Source organism: Haliotis cracherodii, unplaced genomic scaffold (genome assembly GCF_022045235.1).
Source record: "Haliotis cracherodii isolate W230 unplaced genomic scaffold, xgHalCrac1.p SCAF_5, whole genome shotgun sequence".
Classification (NCBI taxonomy): Eukaryota; Metazoa; Mollusca; class Gastropoda; order Lepetellida; family Haliotidae; genus Haliotis; species Haliotis cracherodii.
Genome location: NW_027266308.1, coordinates 55,989,573 through 56,013,986, shown reverse-complemented (window position 1 = coordinate 56,013,986; position 24,414 = coordinate 55,989,573). Strand labels below are relative to the sequence as shown.

At 38.0% G+C, this 24,414-nt stretch overlaps 1 protein-coding gene across 2 annotated transcripts; it reads left to right on the top strand.

The window, feature by feature from the left end:
• Nucleotides 1–2,484: 2,484 nt before the first annotated feature.
• Nucleotides 2,485–18,554, top strand: LOC139442537 (trichohyalin-like). 2 transcript variants are annotated; one of them, XM_071223354.1, is made up of 4 exons: nucleotides 2,485–2,564; nucleotides 5,571–6,583; nucleotides 12,598–13,098; nucleotides 16,118–18,554. In XM_071223354.1, exons 2-4 carry the CDS (start codon nucleotides 5,606–5,608, stop codon nucleotides 16,340–16,342), a joined length of 1,704 nt encoding a protein of 567 aa, XP_071079455.1. In that variant the 5' UTR covers nucleotides 2,485–2,564; nucleotides 5,571–5,605; the 3' UTR covers nucleotides 16,343–18,554. The 2 variants fall into 2 exon arrangements, with proteins under 2 accessions (XP_071079455.1, XP_071079454.1); XM_071223353.1 differs by lacking the exon at nucleotides 2,485–2,564 and adding an exon at nucleotides 2,782–3,027.
• The last annotated feature ends 5,860 nt before the right edge of the window (nucleotides 18,555–24,414 follow it).

The window sequence follows — 24,414 nt, the reverse complement described above, 5'->3', positions numbered from 1 at the left end:
ATGAACTGAGAAGGGAACAATCTGTCTAAAAGGAGCAGTGCACAAATGTGATGATTGATTCTAATTCCAAGTTTATAAAAGTTTTTATACCTTTAAGAGAATCCATTGAATATATGTTTGGGTCATTTATTGCTCTTTTTTGAAGGAGCGAACGTTTTGGCAGTCTTGTTGGAAACTGTTTAAGACGTATAATTGTTCTATTTTATGGACAAACAGCAAATATTCTTTTACATAGACTTCCAAACTGAGGCCCAATTATATATGCAATCCCTTTTACCCATTTTAAGTGTTGGAGACTATCGAAAATAACAGTGGTCAGTGGAATTTGTTACGTGTGTTTTTTGATAACTATAGTGTGGCCAGAACTGCACTGGCAAATCTTCTAGTCTTGTTGCTGATCTAGACCTATCATTATTATTCTCCCAATTTACAGTTAAACCATGTGCCAACTATCCAACAATGTACATGGTAGATTTTCTTGTCCATGTTCTCAAAATGTGCTGATCAAATTGCACATTTTACCAACTTATTTACCTGTAGTACAAGCAAGAGCAGACAAAAGTTATGCATGATCGTTTGACCCGATCAATTCTTTTTTCACTATTTCAATTTTCAATTTGTCTTCAGTACCCAACTGAAGTTTGACAGGAGCGTTGCTATATCTCCTTGTGTGAGTGTAGCTTTTTCCGGATAGATTTATTCAATTTATAGTTTCATCTTATTATAGATTTTATTGTATTCTTGAGAGTTTTCAATTTTCAAAGATTTTCTTGTTCATTTTTTTTTTCTTGTTTGAGATTTTTCCCTCTTGAATCATTCCATGAAATAATGACATGGGGTTAGACTTTGTTAGGATGGCTGTTTCCAAGGGTAACAATATGGTGTTGTTGGGTTAGGCAGTTGCAGAAGAATGTCCTACAAAGTCCCACCCAATGAGTTAGAGTTTCAATCTCACCGTCTCTGTGTGCTTTACAGTTTGCGTTTGTATCACTTGTAGTAGATTGTCTCGTCCCCCAGTTGCTAAAATAATCAGTATCCACCAAATCAAAATGTAATCCGATTTGCTACGCTACAGACGCAGTTAAACACATAAATCGGATGACAATGCAAAGAAGTTGACTAATTAATTAATATACAAAGAGGTGATTAACTGAACGTAATTAATTAGTTGACCGCTTAGTAATTCTTGTTCATTAGGTATTACCATGGCAATAACTGTAAACACAATAGGACAATTAAAGAGAAGCTCCGTTATATGGAATATGGACACATGGACAAGCTAATGCTCCAAATGATGTGTATATGGATGTATGTCTATGTATATTTCCCCCCCAAAAAATCAAATCCCCGAGGTATAAATCCGTACTAAATTCCTTCCAGAAAATGTAAACCCGAATACTCGTGTATCCAATATCAACATATCAAGATTGCATATAGCTTATGGGTAATAATGTATATTTTAGTCTACTAGGTATACAGACACGGTATATACATGATGTATACTCTATGTTTATGACACAACTCGTAATTGGTCTTTTTGCGTCTCATGTTTCAATGAGATGTGTTTGAATTGAGATTGAAAATCAAAACTCCATGTCAGAGCTTTGGAACCACCAATTAAAGCCTGGGACACATATATGCATAGTCTGTCTCACAGTCCCCGAACCACATCAGTTTCCTGTCCGCCCTGTCCTTACTGTTATGTTAAGCTCTAAATGAAGCAAGTTTAGATTTTCCACAGGTTCTGAATCTCCTTCACTGGGGCTCCTTTCCAATTTACACGAAGCTGCTTGTTTCTATCAAACGTAGATATTCTCAGAGACCAAACTTTAGTCAAGTATCTATACATTGACTTTGAGATGTAACTCGTTAATCTTTTGAGTGAATACATCCGTTCACATCTTGTCAAGAGTGTATGTATAAATATTTTTTTAGTCTACGTTCTTCCGAAAACAATCCTTTTTTCTGAATCTGTCAATCAACTCTCTTCACAATTACATGATTATCCTCTGAAGGCATATCTGTATATCACTATCCAATCAAGAATAAGTTGACTGTCCTCTAAAGATTAAGTAACGAAATGTTAATATAAATGCTACGAAAATAATGATTGAGTTGTTGCAAAGATTACTACAACCTTTTCCGATTACCTTGTATATGGTTGATTATGCTTCCGCTCCGTCTGTGAGTTTGTTGATATAGAATATTAATTACATGGTCCTGTGAATTACCTGAAACAACGCACATGCACTGGGGCATAAAAAACTAGTGTGATTTAAATTGTATTTAGTCCATATGATATCATGGCCGATATCATCTATGTGTGTTTTGTGAAAGCAACTTCAAATCAAAGTCTAATATCTATGCGGTTCCAACACATTTGCTAGACCACAACGGCACTTCTGCCATACATGGTTATCGCCGAAGAGGCTCCGCCCACTTTTACTTTCTTTGCGATATGTTGTTACGTAAGCACAACGTTCTGAACATTCCGGAAGTGAAGTGTCAAACATGAAAGAGGAAAACAATCATACAGGAAAGTCAATCAAGTGGAACCATGACTAGTACGTGTAATTTGTAGTTATTCATCTAGCTCCATGGTAAAACAATATAGTCTGTATATACTGCAGGTGTGCGATAACAGCCTGTCATTCATGAAACTCGGTCGGAGGTATAGATCTATTGACCGTTACCTAGCATCAGAGAATGTAAACAACATGGCGGCGCACGCATGACCAACCCACGTAGTTGCTTGACATTTATTGATAGGATGCAGTAAAGTTAGGGGTGTGTTCAGTCTCCTGATAATCGTGACAATACCTGTGCGTTCTCTACTTTTGAGTTCACTTGGTAAACTTTGGACTTGTGTGATTACGTATACTCACGGAAGGATTCGTAAACATGAGTTTTAACGGTATCTTGGATATGGACACACTGGCGTGTTATTTATTATACTTTTCAGTTTGAACATATCGCTGGCGTATATCCAGCTTTATTTGGAATTGTAGCCCAGTCATTTATTTCCAGGTAAGTGAAGTGTACATGGTGTGAAATAGCTGTATGCTGATTGTGGTGTTATAGTGTGAATCAACGTGACCATTATGCCTGGCAAATATGATCACTACCTAAGAAAGAAAGGAGGGTTTTATGCCAAGTATAGGCTGGTATTGTTCAGATGAATAGAGGTGTAAGATAGATGTAGAAACTGATAGATCTATCTGTCAGATATATACATAAAGAATTTCACCAGCACTAGAAGTTTATGTCACATAAAAGAACTTTGTGAATCCAAGGACCTATATAACAAGTTGGCCCTAACAAGTTATACAAGTCCATGTTTTATCCTATGTCAGTATTAGCTATTTTGATAATTTATCGTTTAGTTTTCTAAATAATAGTAATATTTTTACCCTGAATTGTGTTATAGATAGCCTTTTTTCGATTTAAGATTGTTAATTGACAAAAATATCACTGTTCTTCAATGATGAACATTCACTAGAAATTCTACATTAAATTATTATTTTTTTATGCTTTCATTGATCACTCTTTAGGTTTATCATGCAAGTTCATACAGTTTGATATGCTGTTCAACACACCATCTTTATATTTATTTCACTGTCTGAATATTAGCACCTGCATTGTTTGTTTCCCATGTAGTCATAGTATTAGCAACTAATTAAGTGTTTGGTTTTGTAAGGTGTTGTCATGTTCAGGAGTCATACTATACAGTTGCGCTTACCTTGGCATATAGGACTGCCAAGTTGATTGTGTTATTGAAGCATTCCATTGTACTCACTTTCAAACTTTTATAATTTATTTGATTTTGTAAATAACTGGCTACCAGATGAATGCTTTTGGGTACTGAATACCCATGTTTGAAAAAGCTTCTTGCTAATTATACCATGGCCTGTATTATTTCAAGTGGACCAGCAACTATTTTAACTTGCTACAATGATTTATTAACCTTTCTGTTTAGTGATTACTGTTGTCAATCTGGTGGTCAAATTTAATAGCATGATGGTGATGTGAATATAGTACGTTCAATAACGTGTTTTGGCCATGTATTAGGAACTACTGTTGTTTGATAGTGAGAGATACTGTGATATATTACTAGTCACAAGCCTGGCTAATTGCATATTAGAGATATTTGAGATTGCCTGCGATAATCACCTAAAAAGAGCTCCTTGTCTGTCACATGATAGTACATGTACCAGGCATCTCACTATATAACAGAAGTTCCAATGCAATGCCAAACCAGAAAAAAATAATTCATGAGTTTTTCTGATTAGCCAACTGATCCTAACCAGTGTTTGAAATTAAGCATGAATTTCAAGGGGCCCTTGTTATTACCCTAATGCTAAACATTAAAAGTTTAGGCATCCCAAGATCGAAATTACTATTGCAGCAATCATTAAAGGACCCCAGAATCTCTCTTAGTTTTGGACACTTCTAACAGCCTAAAGTGTTTAAAACAGCCTATTTGTCATATTAATACACTGTCAGTATTCATTGTTTATTGTGTATCGATTAGTGCTGTTTCAAGATGACGTGACAGTGTGAAATTAAGCATGAAAGTCAAGGGTCCTTGTCATAATGGTTCTGTTAAAATTGAAGATTTAGCGGTCCCTCAATTGAAATACCATGACAGCTAAGCTCAACAACCCTTAGATCACCCTTAATTTCAAACACTGCATGATTGTTTTCATACAAAAAATTAGTTTATGAAAGAGATCAGCTTTAGTTATTATTTGTATTTCTTACATCAATTGACATAATTTTATAATGAAATAGTGCATAGATTATCATTAAGTGTAACATGACTTTGGTGTATTGTTTCATCCTTAACAGCCTTCGAAATCCTCACCGGAAGGCTAAAAAATCCATTGATGGTAGTCCTCACTGGCTAGTTGCATTTAAGAGCTATAACTCTGAACCAGTTGTCAGTGCTTCAAGTTTGCTACAAATTAGAACTGAGTAAAACTGACAGAAAATGTATATACTGTATTCAACGTAATAAGCGCCCAGGGTGCTCTCAAAATTAGAAATAGGGGGCTCTTATTATAATATAATTTTGGTGAAAAAACTGACAGAAAATGTATATACTGTATTCAACGTATTAAGTGCCCAGGGTGCTCTCAAAATTAGAAATAGGGGGCTCTTATTATAATATAATTTTGGTGAAAAAAAACAGAGTTGAAAGATTGTAAGTTTCGTGTTTTATGCTGACAGCCATAATTAAGGGTGCATATAACACACGAGTGCGTATAATACACAAATAAATGAGTCTTGTGTACATTGATCGGAAGGGGTGCTAATTGGGATTGTTCACTAGTCAATATATTAGCAAACATCGTGGTGGGCGCTTATTAGATAGGGGCACTTATTACGTCGAATACGGTAGTAAACAATTGTTCTCATTCAAGCATGATTAGCTACAAACTCCGAGGACCAGTGAAATAAGGTTTAAATTAACCCCCAACCACCAATTTCTAAGGCTGCCTAGTGTGTTTTGTCTAGTTTGCTTGTCATGTGTCACGCATCACCTCACTGCTGGCTTTTTTTCACTCCAGTGTTCACGACTTAGTGCAAGGACATTGCACCCAAAATGAACAAAGTTGCAGTTCCTCCTAACTCCTCTTACAGAGACACATCTCCATCCAAACTACCTCACTACACACCAGTCGGGATGAGTCAGAAACCTCTCAACAAACAGCCTTCGAAGCTGGAAATGCTGCAAGCAGACTTCCAGTCCAAATTACTCCGTGAAAAAGAAGAGAAAATGATTAGGATGTATGAAGATCAACAGAAACGGGCATTGTCTAAAGTTGGTCAACGCCAGAACAGTGGAAATAGTTCAACAGGGAGTCCGTCTGCTCGGCAGTTCTTTCAGCAGAGACGTCAGATGGAACAACAGGGGTATAACTCTCCTCCTATCGAGGAACACTATCGTATGATGAGGAGAGGGTACTCGTCAGGGGGTCACAGCAGTGCTAGTAGTCATGCATCAAACTCTTCATCAAGATACGGTAAAAATAGTGCAGGGAAGGACCGAGCTCACTTGTTACAGCCCCTTGACAAGAGAACACCCCCAGTGCCAACCAAAGCAAGAATTGCCAGACAAAGGCCTAATAATACAGGAAATGCACATAATAATGCAAACACTATGCACTCTCCTAATGGACAGTATGACGTGCGACAAGACAATAGTAGAACTAGTAGCAATGACAGTAGCCCACCTCCGAATTTACAGAATTTACGAAATTTTCAACGAAAACGGTTAGGTGCTCCACCTCCAAAGAGGAATGAAAATGAAGGTACTCAAAAACTGACAGACTTTCAACGCTGGCAGATGGAGCAGAACAAGGCCAGAGAGCAGAGGCTAGACAGATATAGTCAGCCTGTGGGCGGGCGCAGCCCCCAGGGGGGCCCGTGGGGGGAGGGGGACAGCACGGACGGAGACAAGGAGAACCAGGATGTGCAGGATGACCTGGAGGAGAAGCAGCGTGAGATCATGGAGGAGATCGAGAGACATAAACAGGAGTTGGAAACCATGAGGATGAAGAAGGAGAGGGAGGAAGAAGAGGTGAGTTGATGACGACTTGGTTTGCTCAAGCATCATAGTTATGCTTCCCCATCCCCAGGCAGAATTAAACTTTAAATTTTACTGTTTCCTAATGTAATACAAAACAACAACAACAACAAAACACACAAAAACACCCTACCTACCCTTGTTTTGAGGGGTTGAAATCGGAAAAGCACATACTTTCTTTATAGCTTCAGGGATAGAACTGAGTTTTTTAAAATTTGCTTCATGACACAAAGATAAACTGTTTGATTGGCAAGTTGTTATCTATAAAGTTGTAGGTTTTACTTACTCACAGCGATACCCTGTTGAAGTAAAGAGTGCAAACAAGAAGAAAACGTTTGACACATCTCAAACTTGATGAATCCCATTCACCATGAGGCAGATAATAAGAAGTATTAATTGAGATAGTTTGCACCATTTCTTTTCATTGAGATTGATAATAATTTCGAAGTGTGCCCTTCAGGCACTACGAACATATTTCAACCTACCGTAACGATTTTTTAACCATGCCATTGGCGTTCTAATTTGGAAACTTTTGAGCCCTGGTTGTGCATGAAATATGCTTTGTATACTGTCCACTTTATCAGATGCACTTTGATACATCTCTGATGTATTTTATTTATCATTGACTACTTTACAGACCAGTCTGAAATTTCCTCAAAATTGAATTATATCAATAAATATAAAACATTTTGACATCAAGTCTGTATAAAATGCAAGAGATCCTTACCATAATCTGGACATGTTTTGGTAGATTGAAGGACAGGAGAAAAAGCTCAAAAACTTAATCTTCAAACTCAATCTGCGTAGCCCATTGGTGACAGGCAATGATGGTGTTATGTCCGTCAGTGACAACAAGTCTATCTGCAATAAGGGTTTTAGCAAAAGTACTAACCACAAGATGTTACAAAATTATCTTTCTCACTCAGAGCATTGTAACTTGTAACTTGTATTCATTTTACTTTATCAACATTGAGGAAACCTTGTCCATTAAACTAGGCAATAAACTAACCTGTCTTTAATGGGATGATTCTCGAGTGTTTATGTGACAGTTCTCCTGTAGGTCAAGTTTCAGTGTATAAAGGGTTCATTTCCTGGATGGTATCTCATTAAGTGACACCGGTCAGATAGTGTGTGGGTCAGTGTTTGACCAGTCATATCGCGTATTGACAATTGAGGGTCTTTATCAGTCATTATTTCGAAGCAAATGGTGTCGTATGAACAGGGGCTGATATGGCAGCCACTTGAAGAGATTACGAGATTTTTGACAAATATTAGATGTTGACATGCTGAGTCATTCCAGAGATTGATAGTTATATAACCCTTGTTATATCTGCGTATATATCCACTTTTACATGTTTTGGTTTTGGGAGGCATTATGTTTTGGGAGGCATTAAGGCAAGACTTATTATGTCTTGGTTTTCAGACTTCTTTTGGAAATTCCTGGCCAGTTGGTGCGAAAAATATAAAAGGGCTTCTCAGATTTTATTTCATCTAAAAGATATTTGAATATTTGAGCTTGTATCATGAGTTATCCTCTTCTAATCGTATGTCTTGCAATTTAATGATAAAATTGACTTCAATTTTTTTATGCTATTATGGAGGTATCAACCTAAAGACCGATGTGCACACTTTGTAAAACCTCGTTGCTATGTATGTTATCATGCCTTGACAGTGTGAAGTGTTGCTCATGCTATCAACCACTGGTTTGCTTAGCTCTTTACAAATATACTTACAATTGGAATATTGCTGGACTGAGGCATAAAAAATGCACTTGCTGACTAAAAGTTGCGTTGTGTACATATTCAACTGAATTGTTAATACCCGGATGGTATATGTTCAATTTATGAAGATGTTGAATTGAAACAGCCTGTATTGTATCAGTTGTTACTTGCACATTACAAAATGTCCCCCACTATTAGGGACCAGTTCAAAAGTTTGATTTCGGATAAAAAACTTGAGACTTTTGAGACAGACCCCGCAACCCCCTAAAAGAAAGTTTGTTCTGAAAATGTTGAATTCCTGGGTTCATTGTCCTCTTTTGTCATGCATTCTTGCATTTTGCCCTGCTTTTTCAGGACGTTTATCGATTGAAGTTTATTTACCAGGTGTTGAAAATAAATTGTAGGGTTTGGCATAGATTCAATCTGCAATTCTATATTATGCCTGGCACTAAACTCCTACCTTGTGGAAAGACTAGATGTATTTAATGACAGCCCTTAACATTGGTTGGTTTGTTGGTTTGTTGTTTAACGCCGCACTCAGTAATATTCCAGCTATATGAAGGCGGTCTGTAAATAATCGAGTCTGGACCAGACAATCCAGTGATGATATCATGAGCATCGATCCACGCAATTGGTATCGATGACATGCATCCACCAAGTCAGCGAGCCTGACCACCTGATCCCGTCAGTCACCTTTTACGACAAGTATAGTCACAAACTTTTATGGCTAGCATGGGTTGCTGAAGACCTATTCTACCCCGGAATCTTCAGCCCTTAAAGCATACAAATGAAAAAAAGGATTGGCTTAGTTTAGTTGATTTTGTCAGATGGAAGACTTCCAGGGCCATTAACACCCTCCCACCTCTAAACTCAAGGAATTATTTTTTTTATCTATTAACATCAAACTTTTGAACTGGTCCCTTAGTAAAACTAGTGCTACATTTTGTTTCAAAGATCTTTGGTTCTGGTTCCCACACCCAAAGACAGAACCACTGATTTGCCTGAAAAGTCTCTCAGCTGATGTGTGACGCTTGCATTTCTCTGGCGTATGGAAATTGATTGTTCTGCATCAGTGATGAAGTAGGTGGAGCCGCCCTGGAGAATACTGGCCATTGTTTTCTTCATGCTAGTGTGCCAAACATAGATACAAATATGTTTGTTACTTTGTGATGTCATTGCCTTGAAACACCATTCATATGTAAAGGATTTGTAAACACGACCATGGAACACTGGTTCAACACGAACCAATGGCTTTAAGAAAGCAGCATGGCTTGTCAAGGGGGTTCTAGCTTATTAACACAGTGCCTTACTCAGGGGTTGTAGAGTGGGTCTAGTTGTGTCTTTGTCAAGACACAAGTGCGTTATTAATGAAGTTCAATCTCCCCAGGTCTTGATGTTGAGGTCCTTAGGTATAGTTCCAGGTCGTGAGCCAAGCTAGGTGCATGTTTAAGCTACTGTGACATTCCCATGGAAGTCCTTTATTGAATTAGAGTCCAAGTCTTCATGATTATCTTATTTTATGATTCCTAGCTTTGCACAGTTTCTTTTTGAAATAATTGTTTGCTTTCAAGAGGATCTTCTGAACTTTGTACTTTCATGAAGTATTACTCCAATGAACAGTTCTCCATTTTGAAATATAAGCTGAACCTTAAAGATGTAGGTTACGTATTGATGACCATGTGGAATCGTAATTGGTATTTTGCACAATAATCCATTTTCATCAAGCTGTAATTAATTTAAGTAACTGTGAAATGTTTAGAGGTAGGGGGAATCTTGGATTCATCACTGCTTCAAGACATGCTATTTTGCAGTGAATACTTCCAAATTATTTTTTTCTATTTTCTGGAACCAATTATGTTTACATAAAAATCCTTATGGTCAGTCCCTAAGCTGAAAAAGAAGTAAAGCATATCACTGTGACTTTACCCGCTAGTCAGTCTGTTCGGTTTAGTATGGTCAGCTAATAATAGTCCACGAGGTGTCTCCTTTAATCCCTTAGGATTATGCAACTATTTGAAAATATTTAATAGTTTATTTCACGCTAAACTGTCATGTGTCGCCGTTGCTGAGGTTGACAATTAGATGTCCTCAAATGAAACGATGGGTGTCATATAGGTGGAATATTGCTGAGTGCGCCATTAAACAACAAACAAAAAAACGATGGGTGTTCAAAACCCTGCTGGTCGCACATGTTTTTGACAAAATATGAAACCATTCCCTGGTCAACATATAACAAAATAGTTCTGTCAGTTTCATATGTAAATAATTTGAAATGTTGTTGCAAAATAATGAATAATTGACAAACAAGTCTCCATTCCTGAAAAATAATAGAGCGTTTAAACAATAGAATGACGTCACAGATGTGTTTTGATCAGTGTTACTGAAGAAAACACACTCTAAAAATAAATTGCCGAATGCTAGCAGTATAAGTACGTGCACACCCATTGCAGATACATCAGTGCACACACTCCCTCTGCAACAGTTCTTAGATATCTCCATACAACGCCATCAACATGAATATTGTATAAACATGCCTAGGTATCAAAGCTTCAATCTCGATACATATTCGCTCGTCTGACACCTAATGTGAAAGAGAGTCCCAATCAATTGGATGACATGGTGTACCATATTAGTAGAGACTAGCCTGGCATTTCATGTAAACAGATTGTGAGGATTGCCATGGGAACCTATACACATTGATCATGGCTGCTGTCCCCTGTTCCCAGCCCAGCTTCATAATCTATAGACACACACAGTACAAGTAAACACCATTGTTAAGTTCCTCTTGTCTGTCTCAAAGAGCTTCCTTGCACTACAGTGGGAAATGCGCCAACGCCCAAGCAGAATTGATTGGATTTTTGTTAAGAATTTTTTAAAGCATTTTGTAATGAAGCACATTTGACATTGACTGTGAGAGGGTGTACAGGAGCTACCCAAGTCTCTGTGTGACCGTGTGAATAAAAGAGTCATATTTATGACTTTTGGTGATTAATGCAAGCAGAACCCAACACACAACTATTGTAGGCAACAAACAGTAAGCTGTTGCGAAACTCTCATTCATTAAAAGCTGGAGCTCCACAATTTTTTTATCACTGTGAGGAACCTTTACAAATGAGAAGGGACCTGGGTTAAATTTTGCTGTGCCTTTGAAATGTAGCTGACATGTATATTTAATTTTCCAAAGAGGGGTGAGAAGGGTCAATCACTTTGGCTCCCCTCTAGTTCCACCTATGCACTGTCACATTGTTACGGGTAAACACAGAAATGTTTAACCTGTGCGAGACTCAAGGTTTAAACTTGTGGGCGTTACATGTGCTATGGCTGAGTTCACTGAAGACTGAGCTACTTGTGACCATGTGACAGCCTCGATCTGCTTCTGTGCATGCAGTTGTCAGTCACTCATACAAGAGAATCGCTACCTGATATCATAATGTTTCAAGGGGGCACGGTTGGCTCAGTCATCTGAGGCACCGCGGTTCGCTGTGCAGAGTTGCATCCCTTGGTCACGCCAGAAACCTATGATTGTGGGTTCGAATTCCGGCTCGCGCTGATTATGTTTCTAGGTTTGTCAGCACCATACCCGTGCTCGTGGGTTTCATCGAAGTGGTAAAGGTCTGAGACCTGCATCACTTCGGGCTTTCCTCCCACATTAAGCTGACACGCCGTGATATGACTGGACTACTGTTAAAAGCGGCGTTAAACCCAACTCACTCACTCACTCATAATGTTTCAAGGAAACGTTAACATGATTGAACTGTATTTAATTCCTTGCATGCTTGTCTCTATGATACATGATCTGGGCAATACACATAAAGCTAAGCCATCACCCTTGGAACATAGTGGATTATGCCACTCACACATATTCATTGGGGACAACAGTCAGGTCAAGCTTTTTCTTTTGTGTGTTCACCAGTATTGAAAAGATTTCTGATCTCAAACATTATGACATTTCAAATTAAAACTTCTTTCATTTTCCAAATTGTCTTCCTTGGTTTGTAAACATGGTAAAACAACTAATGAATTGTACGTGAGGATTTCACTTGGTGGTCAGATGAGTATCAAATGTACCGGTAGTTTTGACGTTCCAGAATATTGTCACTCATCCAATGTGTAAATAAAAATAACCTTCTTGAGAGACTTTGGAAACAAGTCATTTGAGAGGCATAGTTTCATGTTCTGAAATTGGGAACATAATTTGTACATTTGGGAGGTTGTTATCTGAAATAATTATCAAATCATTCCAAGTCTTTTCATCATGATCATATCCCCCATTTCTTTTGCCAATAGGCGAGGAGGGAAGAAGAGCTGGAGAGGAAGATGGAGGCAGAGAGAGAAAGGAGGCACAACAGGCAAATGGAGGAAGAGAGGAAGAAGAGGATGCAAGAAGAAGAAAGAGAAAGGAAGGAAGATGAAAGACTTCAAAGAGAGGAAGAGAAAATGAGAAGAAATGCAGAGAACAAGCGTAGGCAACAGCAACAGCGTCAGCGGCGAGCTCCACCACCGAGGGAACGTACTCCATCGCCCGAGGATGACTACCGGGTTCCAGACAACAATGTAGACTTCTATGCTCAGGCCGCTGCTGACAGTGAGGCCCAGGGAGAACACGTACATCTTCTTCCCTGTAAGATGTGTGGGAGGAAGTTTGCTGCCGACAGGCTTGGTAAACATCAGGCTGCCTGCAAGAAAGCCAACAAGAAGAGGAAAACATTTGATCCCACGAAGATGAGGACAGAAGGAACTGAGATGGCCAAGTATGTTGGGAACACCAAGACACCGAGGAAACAACCAGTAAGTTGAATTGTGTATGCTTGCTTTAAGGATGGGTTTGACTCTGTAGAAAAGTACTGGCTGATTTATTGACTTGACTTCTCCAGTCAGGTGTTCATGCAACGTTTTGCTAGTCCAGAAATTCAATCTATGTAAGCATGAATATTTGTATAATTATCTGCAAACGACTTGTTACTTTATTACAATCAGAAGTATTTACGGGTCATTGTAACAAACAGACAGAGACACAGACAGAGACAGAGACACACACACACACACACACACACCATACCACACCACACCAGACAGACAGACACACAGACAGACAGACACACCCAGTGAGACACACACACACACACACACACACACACACACACACACTACTAGCCCATGGGATACCTTTAACGCTAACACAATTGGTATGTGCCTGCTGTTGTTCTACATAACATTCCTTGTCATAATTTACTAGACTGGTTTCTGTTTTGTTTGTTTCACTGCTCAACCACCGGGTCCCAATTGAATAAGTGATCAAGTATTTAATTTCCGGATTTCCCTCAGTTATCCACATCAAATCCATTATGAATATTATATCACACATTAAGTATGTTCAATGTTTAACCACTTGTCTCATTGTTATGCCAAATATATTAAATGATTGCTAAAGCTAACTCCATAAACATGCCAACATCAAGTATGTCGTTGTTTCACCTCTTGTCCTTCCTGAATTTATGACATTTCTCTTCTCATAGTCGGGTCTTCAAGTTGAATTATAGTCACCGTTAAACCATAAACATGATGTTATAAAACTTATATAGCACAAGTGTTATAACACATCAAGTGGGTGTTTGCTGAACATCGGATCCTATCCTGTATAACATTTATAAGATTGTTACGATGAAGTTGAAATATTGGACCACATGCTAATATTCAAGATGACACCTGGTTATGTGATATAATTACACAATAAGTCTTCAGAACAGGGTGGCGTACAAAGCGATCTTAGTGCTGAGGTGATCATAACTCCCATACCTTAACATAGACCTAGACTGTTGTAGCACTAAGGTTGTTTTGTACAACGATACCCAGGACTTATCCAGTATCTCACAAACAGATTGTGATAGTGTTTGGTCACCCCAGTAGGGGGTACGACTGAATGGTTATCTGGGCTGTTACTATTTCAGCAAGTCTGTTGTGACACCAGGTAGAAAATACACACTACCCTACAAAGGTTCCTGTTTCAAGATTGGTAGGCGATAAGAGATTTAGGGTCACCCCAGCGAAGTCTTTAATCCGGGTGTTTTGTGAGTGCACGCCACTGGTAGAGTTGCCATGTTGCCTGTTTGTGTTGTGTACGGCATGCATGAATAACATGACTTCTCACAATGAAGACAGCCAAGGGGATATTGTTGAGAATGGTAGCATACTGACTAATGCCTGAGTGTCGAAACGTGTTGAATAACATGCAAGAGTTGGGCTATATTTTGTGTTCTCAGCTTACGCTTAACCTAAGACCTTCAGGTGTAATATGCTTACTGATTTGTCTCAGAGCGTAGAGGTTATCAAGGATAAAATTAATATTCAAACAACATTATTAAGCATACCTGTTGTTTTAATCCTCTTATGTGGGTGTTGACTGGAAATGACAACATTTGAGAAGTTTTATTGTTTGATTATGATTATTATTTTGAAATTGTCTCAAGACTGTGTTTTTAAAGGTTTTGTTGTAATTTGTTAGCCTTTTTGTTTGTGGCCGTGAAGTAGTTGTTTAAATTGGTTAGCATGATAAGAAAATTGTATTGTATAAAAAGTTCTTTTGTGCTTGTATGAGGTTTTATATTTAGGATGTCGTTTTATATGGATATTCATTAACAATTGCTGCCTGCTTTACATTTGTGGATAATTGTTAAATATTTATATAAATTGAAAAGATTAAAGTTTGTGAAAGGGAAGATAATTTCGATTAAAGGAAATTTTGCATATATTGGGTTTAGACAAAGATACTATTGTCTGAAACATTGGATGAACTAGGTTCCCCCCTTAGAGTGGTGTTGTTGTGTGGTGTTGAACATATTGAATCTATTTATCCCGGCATGGCGATTCAAAGTGTGTGAATGTTCAACAGGAAAGTCTTGCAGTAATGTATTTCAGTCACGAATGTATTTCTACATGTTATTCTGAGTCATTACTTTGGCAGCCTCAGTGACTAATTTCTATTTTTAAATGTAGTCTCTTGTTTTAGCAAAACAATACTTTGTGTAGTATGTGCCTATGTTACTACTTACTGCAATTTTCATGTGGAAAACATCTCTAGAGGAAACTAAAATCATATAAAAATGCATATTATTTGGTACTGTATATATAGTATTGTTGTAGTTTGTAAACAAGTATGTGTATACACACATAGAAACCTTCTTTTTATAACACATGGTGTATTTTTTTTATAAAAAACACATAGGGTGGTGGTTAAGATAAAAATAATAATAATTAGTTTTAAACATGGTTAGTTTAAACTTAAAAATGTAGGTATTGTCCATTTGGTGAAAGAGATAAGAAATGAAATGAAAAACATTTTATTGTGACAAGTTAAAGCATATAATGGAATATGAGAATATCTTGTATGGAAATATTCTTTTTTACATTTGCTTATTTCTACCAGGTATCCTTGTGGTACATCATAGTTCTCACGAAGGCTTTCGCAGGGACAGTGATATATATGTGTTGGTAATGTGCACAGTGGAGAGAAGGAAAGTGCTGTTTGAAACTAGACCTCTGCATACATTAATTGTACATTTAATGCACAACACTCTCCTCAAATGCATCAGGGGCGGTTGGGTAGCCTCGTGGTTAAAGCATTCACTTGTCACGCCGAAGACCCGGGTTCGATTCCCGACATGGGTAAAATGTGTGAAGCCCATTTCTGGTGTCCCCCGTCGTGATATTGCTGGAATATTGCTAAAAGCGGGGTAAAACCATACTCACTCACCCACTCAAATGCATCATTGGACTTAGAAATTATCGTTTTATTATTTTGTTATTTCAGAAAAAGAAAGACTGGCGTGCTCAGCATGAGAGTTTCATCGAGACAATCCGCTACGCCAAGAAAGTCAGTGAGATGGAAGCACAAGGCGTGAAACCACAGAACCTGCCCCCACCCCCTAGAACTGTTAACCCAGACTATGTGCGTTGTCCAAAGTGCAATCGCAACTTTAACCCCAACACAGCTGAGAAGCATATTCCCAACTGCCGAGCAAGACCGCGTCGATAAGTCTGATCTTTCTCTAATCCTCCACATGTGCAAGTGACTTTGTGTATATGGGATAGTCAAATTTCAAAGATGTATATTTATTTGCATGTAGAGTGCCGAGACCGTTGTTTCCTGAGTGCCAGTAATAAATTCTGTGATAACGTCAAGATTGTGTAAATTTGTACAAATTACATATAAATATGTTTTTTATGCCCTAGATGTAATAAATTACAATAGAATTTCTTTCTGGTTTCATTTCCAGAAGGATAAGTGCACAGCTACAGATAAGCTGCGTATTTGAGTAAAATACTCCCCAAAACTATTCGAAACCCAATTACTTTCAATTACCTTGCATACAGAAACGCATTAAGTGGAAATTGTTTGAAAACAGCACGTGTAAATACCCAATGAAGTTTTTTCAGCATGCGTACAACGGAGCTAATTTCCGAAACACACTTATGAGCTAATATACTTTCCGAGTCAAGCCTATATTTAGGACCGTTATATACATCTCAAACTTTATTTCATTTTTAAAAAATCTCAAAATGCTTACTCATTTTGGGAAAAAACCAATAGAGTGATGAATAGATGAGTGAAATGATATTTGTTGCCCAATGAAAAATGTAATAACCCAATTGAAATAGAAACCTTCGAGTAAAGACTCAATTGCTCAAAAAGTTCTGTAGCTTTGATAAGTGCAACTTAAAAAACCCATCTAATACACTTTATAATATGATACACATAAAAAATAGTATTATGGTGTTGTCATAAAGTTTTTCCAAATATTTTTCTGTGAAATGGTAGATTCACTGAATTTAAGAACCCAAACTGCTGTGAATGTATAGCAATTTATATTACACTAGACTATGTTCCAAAATCAATGTTTCATTAGAAATACCGATACCATACCAAAACCATTCAACTAGAGCAGTTTTGTAGTCACTATCATCCTATCCAACTGAGACTCCGAACGGTTTTAATTTGTTTTAGTTGAAGACATTGAATAGTTTATCCTAGAACTGGGTGCTTTTAAGAAAGTACTTGTCATGTCTGTAATGCTGAAAACATGCTGCTGGTCAACACATGTTTACTATCTGCAGTCTTTTTTGTGTGTAATGTATTACACAAAGATCATTTGTTGTTTCCTGTTAATATTGAGTACACTAGGGCTGGGACGGGTAACTCGGGTACTCGGGTCGGGTGGGTACTGAGGACCCGGGTACCCACAGGACTACCCGGACCTGTGGTCAGTCATGTGATATGTTGTTTAATGACCAAAATGATCTAGAACCATATGGTTACACTACAAGTCACTAATGTTCGCATTTCTTTCTGACTATGCACTCATTCCTTCTGACTTTAATATGTTTGAATAAAGATAAAACTTCAGTCAGCTTCGGTGTATGCATGACCAGATCGTTTTATATGTATCTAAACACATTTTGTCCAGGGCTACGGGCTAACTATTCCCAATCGGACATTTTGTGCGTATCTCTTGACACCTACACTGGGTACCCGGGTAGGGTCGGGTAATAGGGACATGGGTAGTAAATTTGGACTGGTTCCTTCACTGGTAAACCTTCGCTGCCAAGGTGTAGTGTGGTGTTGCTTTTTAGAAAGTGGTCAAATGTAACATGTTATATTTAGGATTGCACTTTCAGTAAAGAACAGATTCTGGTACTTATCGGGTGGAATCCCATCCAGGATTTGAACCCAGACTCTCAGAGTAAGGGGCCTGAACACCAGCACCCTAAGTCCTAACTCTAACTGTTGTGATGTGTCCTACATGTCTGATACTTGTACCAATGTGTATTAACACTGATGTTAACAAACCAATGATAATAATCAGAAATCAGATATATTCTTCTATGTATAGTTTACAAAGACCAAGAAATACTGTATTCAACGTAATAAGCACCCCGCTCTAATAAGCGCCCAAGGCGATATTTGCTAATATATTGGCTAGTGAACAATCCCAATTAGCACCCCTTCCGATTGATCAATGTACACAAGACTTATGTATTTGTGTATTATACAGACTTTTGTGTTATATCCACCCTTAATAATGGGCAATTAAATTCTGGAAAAATATATCTGTCGTATATAAACATTTCAGGCTGTTGTCATAAACCACGAAATTAATCTTTCAGCTCTGTTTTTTTTCACCCAAATAATATTCTAATAAGAGCCACCAATTTTTAATTTTTAGAGTGCCATGGGCGCTTATTTCGGTGCATATATGGTGCATGTGTTTAACTGCATAGTTTTTAACAGCCAAACCAATAAACATTACTCTATGATACAACCCTATTTGGTCAAAGAAGAATATGTATATTTTCAAAAAAACCTTCTATGTCCTGTGAATAAATAGAACAGCATACTATATCATTTTGAAACATTTTCATCGAAGGTTTTAATAATGTTCACTCGGGATATTTGACTTTCAAAATTAGCAATGGCTACCTGGTATGTAAAATATTGACGAAGTTGTTTTTGAATGGAGTTCCTCCTTGTCATTAATCTGAACTTGGTGTTGTGAGAAACATTATTAGCTGTACATAGTGAGGAGGTATTTATTTATCAGACAGGGTAAGTACATATGTAGAATATTGTGATCATAACATGTAAATTTGGAGCAATGCCTGCATGATGTATTATGGAAATACGGGATTACCTGGATGTCACTCAGTCAATGTCCTGAAATATTTCATTCATCTTAAAAGATATTTGATAGCATGCAATTCCTAAACATTCACTAACGGTCTCCCCATGTATTGAGGAGGTAATCAAAGCTATCAACGTTAAACCTTCCCCATATGCTTGTGAACTTGTAGATTGTTAATCACTCAGTAATCCATTTGGAAAGTTGCAATAAATACTATTTGCCTTAAGATTTAGATTCGACTCATGGAAAGAACAATTTTTAGGTTGCCATCGAAAAACATTCATTATAATCATACTGAACAACGCAAGAAAGGTTTGATAGACAGTTCAATTTGTGGATGACACTATCGAACTGGTGCTGTCAGTCAGCTGTGATATATATATACACACATTGTTGTTACTATTTACAAACTGTTTTCATTCATTTCAACTGCTGCCTGTTCCCACCTCTTATGACAACAACTTGACATTACTAGTCACCATGGGAACCAGACTTTCGCACCATCCATTCACCTATATGCTACTTCAGGTTTACAGCCTCTCCCAAATACAATGGACAAATTACTGCCGATCCTTATACCAGCAGTTGATGTTGTTATTCCGTGGTTGAACTGTCAGTGACCAAGTGGGCCTCCCAGGTCCACAATAACACAATCTATTATTTAGTATTGATGAGCAGGGGAAACTACCTGGCGATATCTATTGTTAATCAATGTATGTGGGAAAGTACTTATATAGCCTGATTTCTCCGACTTAGCCGTTTACCAACGATCAAAGCTGGTCAGTCGACCTATTGATTAGGAATTGATTTGCTTGTAGAAACAACAGGAAGAAATCTATATAATTCTGCAGAAAAAAACTAATATTCTTAAAGCATCAGTTGCCAGTATTATACATGAGACTATAGGCAAGTCAATGTCGGACGTAATTATTTCTTGTTGCATTTTCCTGTTTTTCGTGCTGCATCTTTGCATTTTGCCAGGAAAATCCATAGAAACAAGATGTTAAGTTGGTCTGGATTAACCATTTTTAAAAATATTCATATAGAAATATATTACTGTTGAATGAATTAACGTATGTACCCGTGTAGACGTTATAGCCATCGTCACATTCATCATTATGTCAAACTGAGTATCCAAACGTCATTTCAGGCATATTTTTGCAATAATATTTTGCTCAAACTGATTGCTTTGTTGATCAAAGTGCTCACTGAATGCATATGAGAGGAGTATATTGACCATTAAAAAATACATGTTGTTTGTTGCATCCACCATTTTATATTTGTATAGCACACATCTGGTTAGATATGCAAGTTTACTGTTTTACCTGTTTAGAATCCTCTGCCAAAATACCTGTAGATAATATGTATGTAGCCTCGCTGCTGTATTGTTTACTGTTGTCTGCTATTGTTAAAGCTATTGTGATTCTAGAGGAAGGTTTGGAAGGCAACAGGTTTCTTGGTTTACAGATAATCTTTTGTGAAAAAAAGGTGTGTCAAATTGAAACAAAAACATAACATGTCAGATCATATTCAAGATTTACATTTTTTAAAACAGATCTCTGTATTGATTTTGAGTTTTAGTTGTTTTTTCTATTTTTTCCCCCGTTTCATTTACTTTTAAATATGGGTTTCGTTGGCAGTAATTTTACTGTGGTGAATCTGTTATCCAAGATAATCAGCCAGCATTACCTAACTCCTTGACTGCTGAACCTCTCCATAATGAGGTTAACCCTATTTGGTCCCATTTGAATATACCTGTCAATGACCCCTCATTGTTTTTTCGCCAAATGAATTTTGTTGGGCAAAAAAAGATTTGAATGGTTTTATTACACATTATGCCACGTTTTCTTGTACTTTCTATCACCTTGTGTCATTTCAAGAACTCTGGGCATTGGATGTCTGTTTTAAGATGGTCCCTATTAAAGAATTCAGTGGCCCTAATCCAAGTGGTCATGTGACAGGAAGTGTGAACCGAATGTTATGCTTGTTATTCCTATCTGTGATCCTTACGCTGACCCTGGTGTTGGATACACCAGCATGATTTGCATATGCCAATTTTACTCTTTGTTGTGTTGAAATAAATCTATTTGAAGTTAAATGAATGCTTTCATTGTTTCATTCACTATTGACCGCTAGACATACACAACTTTGTATGACCATGAGAGACAGGGTATTGTCTTACGGTCTCATGGTTTTGACTTGCTGATTATATACGTAATTTATCTAACTACCCTGTGTCAAGATCTTTGCAAGCTGTATCATTTGTTGGCTATGCCATGAAATTTGAGAAAGGCTGGGACCAATCACTATAGTTATCTGGGCCCCGTTCCACAAAGCAATCTTGGCGCTACGATTGTCGTAAGTTGATGTTAAAGTATGGAAGTTATGATCACCTCAGCACTATGATCGCTTTGGGGAACGGGGCCCTGGTGAATTGGTTTGGTTTAACACCACTTTGAACTGTATATCAATATGATAGTGTGTCAAATTTAGGGTATGGTTTTAGCACTTTTAACACTTGATGAAACTCAGGCTTTAGTGCTGGCAAACCAAGCTTCATAGATAGAGCGAATCTGGGATTTTTACCCACGATCATCTGATCCAGGGATGCAACCAGTTCTGTGAGTGAGTGAGTGGGGTTTTACGCCGCTTTTAGCAATATTCCAGCAATATCGCGGCGGGGGGCACCAGAAATGGTCTTCACACATTGTACCTATGTCAGGAATCGAACCCACGTCTTCAGCGTGACGAGCGAAAGCTTTAACCCCTAGGCTACCCGACCGCCCCGTGACACCTTTGAATGACCGGCCCACTGGTTTTGAATGCTCCCAATTGTCTACTATATGAAGCGACATGTAAGTTCTAACATCCGGAGCTACTTTGTACTGAATAGTAAGATGGAATGCAGACTGATGGATATTTTGATGCAATCAGATCGTTCATCCTGTTTCATTACGCTTTAATTTTTTTTTAAAACGTATACAAACCAATGTATCTATTTTATATAAAAGTCTTATGCAAACTAATATTCCAAAGTGTTCATCTTAGTCCCATTAAAAAAACGTTTGGTCTTTCTTTTTATCTAGATGCACATTTGAAAATATCTGTTCAGAGTCCCGCTTCACAAAGCAACAAAAGTGCTACAGTTTTGTGGTTAAAGTATGGGAGTTACCATAATATATTGCCTTGTGAAACAGGGCTCTGTAGGACAAATTCGGTTACTGTCGGTCGTAGTTCACTGGTACCTTAAATTGTTCACCAGAGACATTGGAATTGTTGGTCACCCGGGTCTCCTTAATTGTAACTTCGTTGGTCACCTGGGTACCTTAAGTTGGTGGGCATCCATGTACCTTGATCTTTTCCTCACCTAGGTAATTTTACTTGTTGGTCATCCGGGCCCTTTAAGTGTTGGTCACCCGTGTACCTTGAGTTGGTGGGCATTCTTGACCTTGATCTTTTCCTCACCTAGGTAATTTTACTTGTGGGTCACCCGGGTCCTTTAAGTGTACCTTGGGTCGTCAGTTGAGGGGATTTTCGGTTCCTCATTCAACTGACCCCTGAAGATCCGGGGTAGAATAGGTCTTCAGCAACCCCTGCTTACCATAAAAGGAGACCATGCTTGTCGTAAAAGGCGACTATGCTTGTCGTAAAAGGCGACTAACGGGATCGGGTGGTCAGGCTCGCTGACTTGGTTGATGCATGTCATCGATCCCAATTGCGTGGATCGATGCTCATGATGTCAATCACTTGATTGTCTGGTCCAGGCTCAATTATTTACAGACCGCCGTCATATAGCTGGAATATTGCTTAGCGCAGCGTTAAACAACAAACCAACCAACCTCAGTCAACTTGTGCCCCGACTGTGTCGCACATGTCTCCATATAGCGACCCAATCCCTATAAATACATACATTAACATAGACTTGCGATGGTTGTATCGCAAAGATTGCTATGGAGTGGACCCTGTCGTGCATCAGAAGGTCAGAACGGCTTAGTTTTCATATTTAATCATTCAAAAATTATGATCTGCAATTGATAGGTTACGTGAATCCAGTCTCATTAAATCTGACCTTTACTGCGTTCATGCAGAGAGGTATTATGTCAGAGTAAAAGATCGACATCAATCAAGTAGTAAATACGCTCATACAATATCCCGTTCACCTGCGCCTCTATACATATGTGTGTATATGTGCATACGTGTGTAGAGATACATACGTGAGTATACTTGTCATGTGAACGCGTTTACTCATGTGTGTAGAAGCAAATTTGCATCATGTCTGGTTGGTTTGGTTGTTTGTTTGTTGTTTAACGCCGCACCCAGCAATATTCCAGCTATATGACAACGGTCTGTAAATAATCGAGTCTAGTCCAGACAATCCAGTGATTGATATCATGATCATCGATCCACGCAATTGGGATCGATGACATGCTTCAACAAGTCAGCGAGCCTGACCACCCGATCCCGTTAGTCGCCTTTTACGACAAGCATAGTCGCCTTTTACGGCAAGCATGGGTTGCTGAAGACCTATACTACCCCGATATTCACGGGTCGCATCATGTCTGGAGCAGGTACAAATGTAAATGTTAATTTGCACTTTGTGTATATGTTGCAATGTGAACGTTAATGTCAACGTAAGAGGATGATCTAATTAATATATGTTCTTTTGCCAACACCAAACAAATTGTCAACAGCCAACTTTTATGCGTATATACAGAGTTGAGCGGACGGTGTTTTCTTTTGGTTTCAAGGAGTTAAAACTTGGTGTACAAATTAAATCCAACACATGTTGCTTCACGCGAAAATTTTCGGTGAAGTAACTCTCTTCTCATTCAACTTTCATTGGAAAACAACCTGTTTTGTGTTGAAATTGTGAACAGACTCACGAATATGTGTGCCTTACATAATTTATATACTTTATTTACACACCTAAGATGCTTTTCATGTGAACGTATAGTAAATTTACATATACGCATGTATGTATAGTTACACATGTGTAAAATTACTTACGTTAGTAAATGTTGTGCATGTGAACGGGGTATACTCTTGGCATTACCCACAGACGTAAATTCCCGAATCTTCTTAACCGATATAAGTAGATACCAGAGTGCCGTACATAACAACGGGCTATGATTCATAAGAGGTCTATTGCCAAGTGTGGTGATAGAATTTCCAAACTCAAATATACTTGATAAATCTACATAATTGTATGTACATTGCAGTGGACAATGGGTCTGAGTGCCTGCATAGACCACGACACTGTCCACGTTAGCATTCAGTATTGATCTCATAAAACGTCTATAGATATGTTTGTGTTATTCATTTTACTGGTATATTTGCTTTTCACTTATCTGCCAATGGGCCCTGCTGGGGGGAAATGTGCTTTATGCTTTGAGCACAATAAAATATGGTTTCACTTTGTCATATGTGT